The 8,263-nt window shown below is 41.4% G+C and overlaps 1 protein-coding gene across 1 annotated transcript in view; it reads left to right on the forward strand.

Annotated features, from left to right (window-relative positions):
• Positions 1-2,219: 2,219 nt before the first annotated feature.
• The window catches only part of hnf4g (hepatocyte nuclear factor 4, gamma), a gene marked incomplete at both ends in the record, with an annotated part of 20,591 nt that continues 14,547 nt past the window's right edge, over positions 2,220-8,263 (forward strand). Inside the window, 2 exons of the mRNA XM_083658115.1 lie at positions 2,220-2,349; positions 7,469-7,634. Of these exons, the coding sequence (XP_083514241.1) occupies positions 2,220-2,349; positions 7,469-7,634 (296 nt within the window). The remainder of the gene's footprint in view (positions 2,350-7,468; positions 7,635-8,263) is intronic.

The following is an 8,263-nucleotide window of genomic DNA, read 5'->3' on the forward strand; positions in this document are numbered from 1 at the left end:
AAGTTCTGCTCACTCACACACACACGGACACTTATCAAATTATAATAAGAAGATAGATTTATAGATATATTCTTTCACTTGCTCTGAAAGAAGGGAGAGCTGCTTGACAATAGACCCTTTTCATGGGGGCCATTTTGTGTCGAAAAGGCAGAATAAACACAGGTGCAAGCAAAACACTAATGAGTAGGGGTGTCACGATACACTCAGTTCACGATACGATACGTATCACGATACTGGGTTCACGATAACGATACGATACGATACGATTTTAACAATATTTTTTTAAACTTGAATAATGACAATATATGACTGGAAAAGTAGTATTTTATTTGAAATGCACAAATACAAAACATGCTGTTGTGGGAAATTGTTATTACAATAACAACTAGAAAAAACATGAGATTGGAGATAAGGCTTATCTTGAAATAGAATGAGTTACACCGTCACTTAGATTTACTTTGAACTAAAAGGTTTCTCAGCAGTATAAATTCTCATTATGCATCTTCAGTTTTTCTTCAAACTCAAACAACAAGACTTGCATCTTCAGTTTTTCCTGTCAAGTAAACAGTTTTGCCAGAAACTCAATTGAATGGTTTCTCTCCTGTATAACTTCTCATGTGTCTCTTCAGAGACTTGTTCAACTGAACTACTTTCCACACATTGAACTTCAACAAACAAAGACGTTTCTTAGTCTATTTTTTGAAAAAAAAAAAAAAAAAAAAAAATATTTTTTTTCCTTTTTTTTTTTTTTTTTTGCGATATGATATTTCATCTCAACGATACATATCGTGACGTTTTACTATCGCGAAATTTCGTGGGACGATATATTGTGACACCCCTACTAATGAGGGTTTCCAAATTCCAATCATGGAAGTTGGAAACCCTCATTAGTGTTTTGCTTGCACCTGTGTTTACCCTGCCTTTTCAACACAAAATGGCCCCTGTGAAAAGGGTCTATTCTTTAACATGCTTAAAAGTGTGTTGTTTTAATGTCTCTTGAAACAGAGCTTTTGTCACTCTGTTTACAGAGAAATAATGTCTGCAGAGCTGAAAAGAGATTCACGTGAGACCGGTGACATTTTGTACTATCCTGTTACTTAGGCTACTGATAATCAAGCAGTGTCAGCATTCTCCCCACTTGCACTCAGCGGATGGTCCCACACTCCTGGGAAAATGCCCTCACTGCAAGAAAAATAAAGACGCTGAAAATTCATCACCCAGGTTCCAAAAGTCTGCATCATCATCAACTGCGTTACTATTTTTTGCATGAAGTCGTAAAGACAGCCTGGACAATTGTAATGGTTTACCTGATTTGATGGGATCACACTAAAACTAAAAAACTAAAACTAAAACATGGAATAATACCCTGAATACTCTAATCGAAAATGAAAATAGTGAACAGTGTAAAGTTTTCAGTGATATATATATATATATATATATATATATATATATATATATATATATATTATGGCGTTTATTTGGAATAAGAGTAAAGATAATTGGGCTGTGGATGTAAAGCCAGGCAAGTGTGTTTATGGAAGAGTTAATAGAAGTTATCAGTGTTTTCTACTTCACTTTGTCTCTTTATAGATTTTATCTGCTGAGGAGGTGGTGCTATTACTCCACTATTGATTAGATTAGGCAGCCAGGGAAGAACACACACACACACACACACACACACACACCTATACACACACATACACACACACACACACACAGACACGCACAAACACACACACACACACCTAATGGCAATCCTGCAAAATCTGATTGCGCCTGCCCTCATGGTAAAAGAGAAGCAGGGTGGGAGGGAGAAGGGGAATATCTCTTCCTCCGCTATCTGTCCATCCCTGTGATAAGTGAGAGAGAGAAGGACAGATAAGTAATGTGCAACAAGGTGAGAAGTCTTGGCCACAGCTCCGCCCATTTCCTTATGCTTCACCCAATCAGATGGATTATAGATCCTCTATACCTGGGCTCAGCCTCTCCACTGTCATGTCTGTAAGGACTGCATGGGGCACTGGGGCAGTGGCAGAGAGAGAGAGAACGAGAAGGACAGAGAAAGAGAAACAGTAGAGTGAAGATACGGATACGGATAGAACAGAGAAGAAGAGAGGAGAGGAGAGGAGAGAAGAGGATTCAGAAAAGTGTGTTGTATCCAAAAAGAGTCAGAGAGAGGGGGGCTGAGAAGGTGTGAGGAGGAGCAGAGTGAGAGAGGAATGAAGTATCCTCCTGGCCCTCAGAGTAAATCTCTGTTAGATATGGAAGTAGCCAACTACTGTGAAGGCCTGGACCCCTCATACAGCACACTGGGCTTTGAGAATGCAGAGGTGCTCTATGGAGGAGGAGGTAAGCCAGCATTCATGCACACACAGGCACACACACACAAACACACACACACACACGCATGTGCGTGCGCACACACACACACACACACACACACACACACACGTGCGTGCGCACACACACACACAGACACACTCATGCATGCACACAGGCGCACGCGCGCGCACACACACACACACACACACACACACACACACACACACACACACACACACATCCAGATAATCACTGATACTTTGACAGATGAGCAGATTACAGTAACTCATCTCATTGATGGACATAAGATATTTACCACATGTATACCAAATACATGGAATTAGGTGAACACCCCTATTTCTTTGAAACCTAGGGTCACCTCGGCCTACATGCTAACTTACAATGCAGTGCCAGCCACTATAAGGATAATGATGCTACCAAGCCATGTTCACTTGTGGTGAATTAAATTGCCAATAGAAAACATTTCCCACAACAACACAGGTACGTGTTAAAGAAAAGTCAAAGGCTAAAATACAAAACATGACATTTTCCCATTGAGGAACTCCTCAATACTCCCTCAACTTACTATCATTCATACAGAAAGAAAATGACTGAACATGAACAGAGCACAGAGTGAAACCTACTCCTCATGACCACCCCCCCCCTTTTTAGAGTTTTGGCTGAGCAGATATGGCTTCATTTGTGACACTATGATTTTACTGATGAGGTGAACTGAAAGCAAACAAAAGCAAACTCAGTTATTTGAAGAAACTATAATCAGTATGCTTTGTTTTCTCCAACATTGTATACCAACATTGACTTGTAACTGGACATTTGACTTAGAAGCTGTCCTGACATTTTAATATTAGCCTTTAGTGGCTGTGCGTTTATCTGATCGGTGGACATGAATTCCACTTGCCTTATTGGTTAGAATTGGCAAGTGGAAATTGGGTGTAGAGAAAGAGAAAGAAATGGTGGGGTTGTAAAATTGTGAAAGCATGGAATCAGAATGTTAATAAAACAATGTAGGCAGGAATTGCAGGTATGTGTCATAAAGAGGTTTTATTGAGGAGCTCTCGCAGATAGACTGATGTCACCTCAGCACGTGAACAGCAAGAGGGCCCACAGAAAGTTAGTTGAACATTGACTTACCTCTCCTTGGCACAATGTGGGGTGGGACAGGGGGGAGGGAGGTTTACAATAGATGGTGTGCACGTGTGTGTGTGTGTGTGTGTGTGTGTGTGTGTGTGTGTGTGTGTGTGTGTGTGTGTGTGTGTGTGTGTGTTGATGCATTTTGGGTCTTTACATTGAGCATGTTGTGATATGGTGTTCTTTTTGTTATTGGCTTATTGGATGGTTACTATTGTTCTCAGCTGGTCGTTAGGCTTTGATTAAGTGATAATTATGGGATGGTAACAGCAATTATGTTGATGATGGTGGTGATGATGACGACAGTGATGGAGATAAGAGAGATTACATCAAAAACAAAACAAGTGCCTAACGACCCCAACACCTGGCTCCTGTAAAACAGGGCCAGGACAGGGCCCCTCCCACAGAGAGTGGGAGGGGCTGTCACACTTTGACAGAAAGTGTATGAAACCACCCATGACCTAAATAGTCACACATTCTGTCATTGTGTTACTTATGGTTGGAATTTTCGTGAAAATAAATCATTAGCCTTTTTGCTGGGAACCCCGAAGCCCCTCAAGGATCCCCTGGGGTCCCCCGGACCCCACTTTGAGAACATTATATGTCCTCCTTATAAATGAACTGGATTTAATTTGTGAAATCAAAGAGTGAACTATTAACTTGGAGTCAGCTCAGTCTATTTCACAGAGAAAAAGTATCAATTATACTTTGTGCATTGAGTAGTTGTTAGAGTGCAGGGGGCGAGAGGAGAGATGCGCTACTGTATACTGTGAAATGGGGTCCAACCATTGAGTTATAATATGAATGGAGAGAGCGTCCGTATCTCCGCCCTGTATGTGTATTGAAGCCAAAATCCGGCCAGATCACTGAAGCAGAGTCTGCGCAGTAGCGCCTTTGATTGAGAACCTGTGAGAGCTCCACGCCCCTCTGAACTTTCTTATGTAGAGCTGCTGTTTCTAGAATGCGCACAGTGCGTTGTGTATTTATATACAGTCTAGCTCTGTAAATATTACACTTTAAGTTGTAATATTTTTTGTCTCGCCAAAAGTAACCAGGAAGATTCACACTATGAGATCAGTTTATCAAAATGACGCCTCTACGAAAATCTGATTTTGGTTGTCGGAGATTCAGACCTCCGGGCTGCTGCTGTGCTCTCAGTGCGGGCCGGAAGTGGAGGCAGGCCTCAGTCAAGACAACAGCCTCACTGGGGGGATTGCTGTGTCTAGCCTAATGTTTTCGTGGCATTTTGATTAACTTTATGATTTAATTCCTTTTGGAGCAAATGTTGGTGTTACAAATCTAACCTTGACGCTTTACGCAACGTTGTTTGCTGGTGTTGTGGGTACTGCAGCCTGTAACGTTCTCCGTTGTCGGAGATTGAGTTGTACTGTCAATGGTTGTATCAGCCAGACAAGTCAGACCTCCGGGGCTGCTCTCAGCCCGCAAGAGGAGCCAGGGTTGCTTGGCTCAGCCTCTCACTGGGGGAAATTCTCGGATGAACAGCTCTGTGTTGATTAGCCTAATGTTTCCGTGGCATTTTGATTAACTTTATGATTACATTTCTTTTGGTGCAAATGTTGGTTTAACAAATGTAACCGTGAGGCTACGTTGCTGTACCCGCATTAGCCTAGACCTGAGCCAGGCTGCCTGGTCTATTGCCTGGTATATCGTTACTAAAAGAGGAGCTTATGAAGAACGAACATCCCCACAGTCAAAGCATTTCCCCCAGATATGCATATAAAAACGTTTGTTGCTTTAATAGCCTACAAGAAATAAAACGTCTGTTTGTATGTCATGCTAACCCGTTAGCGATGAGCTAATGGTGGTTGTGTACTACTAGTAGACCGCCCTCATCTCATCTTATACCCGGGACGGGAGTTAACGTTATAAAACACATTTCCTGTCAGTTGGACAACCTGGTCAGTTCTGAAAATATGTGTCTATTATTGTGTTATTTCAGCTATCGTTATCGGTTGTTAAGTTATAGTAATATGAAAAACAGCCGATTAGCAAGCAGCTAATGCTAGCTTGCATGTTAAAACCATTGTGTATGTCATGCTAACCCGTTAGTGATGAGCTAATGGTGGTTGTGTGTACTACTAGGCCGCCCTCATCTCATCTTATACCCGGGACGGGAGTTAACGTTATAAAACACATTTCCTGTCAGTTGGACAACCTGGTCAGTTCTGAAAATATGTGTCTATTATTGTGTTATTCCAGCTATCGTTATCAGTTAAGTTAGAGTAATATGAAAAACAGCCGACATGCAAGCAGCTAATGCTAGCTTGCATGTTAAAACCATTGTGTAGCCTACTTATAACGTAGCTGGAGTAACTCATAAAACATTATTTCTGAACTTACTTCAGTCCCCAACCAACGTTAATTCCTCGCGCACAAAACATTTGTTTTCATTCCTCAAAACAATGTTCTTTTTATTGGGGTCCATTGATGTCTGTAGCCAGCACAGCCAACATGAGCCACCGACCTCCAGGCAGCGTTAGATAACATAAAGCCGTGTGTCTTGTCTGTGACGATAGATCTATTATGTGCAGACCCTGTCCAGCCAATGACGGCTTGAGACTGGCTGCCACAGCTGTCAATCATCCATTTTTATCCCTTTTTATATGTCAAATAACTACTTAAAAACAAACTGATCAGAAAAATGACCACTTGCACAGGCATTAGCATGATAATGACTATCTAAAATGATACAAACCACCTTTGGAAAAAAATTATCTGACGTATACTGTGATTATTTCGGTTGTGATTTTCCCATCCACTAACATGGGGAGGCGGGCCTTGTGGCCTAATACTGGATTCAGCCGTCAGGGCGGCGATCTAACATGCAGCGGCTTCACTTATGGGACCATGGAATTGCGTCCATCTTATATAGGTCGATGGGTCCAACATGCAAGACTTAGCTGAAACAGTGCAGCAATCAGTTATCAGTAGGGGTGTCACGATACACTCAGTTCACGATACGATACGTATCACGATACTGGGTTCACGATAACGATACGATACGATACGATTTTAACAATATTTTTTTAAACTTGAATAATGACAATATATGACTGGAAAAGTAGTATTTTATTTGAAATGCACAAATACAAAACATGCTGTTGTGGGAAATTGTTATTACAATAACAACTAGAAAAAACATGAGATTGGAGATAAGGCTTATCTTGAAATAGAATGAGTTACACCGTCACTTAGATTTACTTTGAACTAAAAGGTTTCTCAGCAGTATAAATTCTCATTATGCATCTTCAGTTTTTCTTCAAACTCAAACAACAAGACTTTTCTTAGTCTATTTTTTATGCATCTTCAGTTTTTCCTGTCAAGTAAACAGTTTTGCCAGAAACTCAATTGAATGGTTTCTCTCCTGTATAACTTCTCATGTGTCTCTTCAGAGACTTGTTCAACTGAACTACTTTCCACACATTGAACTTCAACAAACAAGTACGTTTCTTTGTCTACTTTTGAAAAAAAAAAAAAAAAAAAAAAAAAATTTTTTTTTTTTTTTTTTTTCACGATATGAGATTTCATCTCAACGATACATATCGTGACGTTTTACTATCGCGAAATTTCGTGGGACGATATATTGTGACACCCCTAGTTATCAGTCAGTGTGGTTGCTTGCTATCTGAACACAGTATACCATCAGAAATATGCTTTATATTTGACATCAAGTATGCATGTTGTGTGTGCATACAATACCTATTTCTCATTACAGTGTGGGCATATGATAAATGCGCACACCGACGGCGTCTGCAGCCATGCAAGGTGCTAGCTGCTCATCGGAAGCAGTTAACGGTTCCGATGATGCAGCCCGGAGAAGCCAGCCTCGAACCGGGAACCTTCCGATTCTTATAGGCAACGGTTCTACCTCCTGAGCTGCAGCTGCCCAACAAATGACTCGGTCATTGTGAGAGTTTGTGGATTCCAGTGTGTTTGTATGCATGCAGCAATGTGCTTGTGTGTGTGTGTGTTGCAGACAGCATGCCAGCAGAGCCTAGTCTACCAGGGCCAGATGGGCTCGGGAGTAACTGTGCGATCTGTGGAGACAAAGCCACAGGGAAACACTACGGCGCCTCCAGCTGTGACGGCTGTAAAGGCTTCTTCAGACGATCCATACGCAAGAGCCACGTCTACACCTGCAGGTACACACACACACACACACACACACACACACACACACACACACATATGCATGCAGACACACACACATGCACACAGGCACGGGTGCCCACACACACTCAGGAGTTTACAGATAGCTGCATAAACACACATACACACCACTCATCACTAAGCCAATCCACATACAAAGACTTGTACACGCGGATGAAAAAGAAAGAAAGACATCCACGAGTCCTGCAGGTATGGCGTATTTTTGTAGGCCAACCCGGAAGTTAGCATGGCGCTGGGTTCCCTCGTCTCAAAGTCAATGGGATTTTTTTGTATGGGGATTTTGGTTAGATGCATGAAATAAGGTCTGTGGTTAACAAAAGTTTATGAAACTGAGACCTTTAACACCACTTTTATGATTTTTGAAGCATTAATGTGATCGCCAAAAGTCAAGATTGCCAGAAAATGCTTAAAAGAAAATCGTAAAAAATGTAAATTAGAATTCTGAGATTAAAGTCAACATACAGGTTACATGTGACATGACATCCCGGATGATGTCACTGATGATATTACCGATGTATGTTGTACCAGAATTTGAATGTCTGTTGTGACGTCAAATTTGGGGTCACAAGCCCAAAAAAGGTTGGGAACCCCTGCATTAAGG

Source organism: Poromitra crassiceps (assembly GCF_964638095.1).
Source record: "Poromitra crassiceps genome assembly, chromosome: 2".
NCBI classification, from domain to species: Eukaryota; Metazoa; Chordata; class Actinopteri; order Beryciformes; family Melamphaidae; genus Poromitra; species Poromitra crassiceps.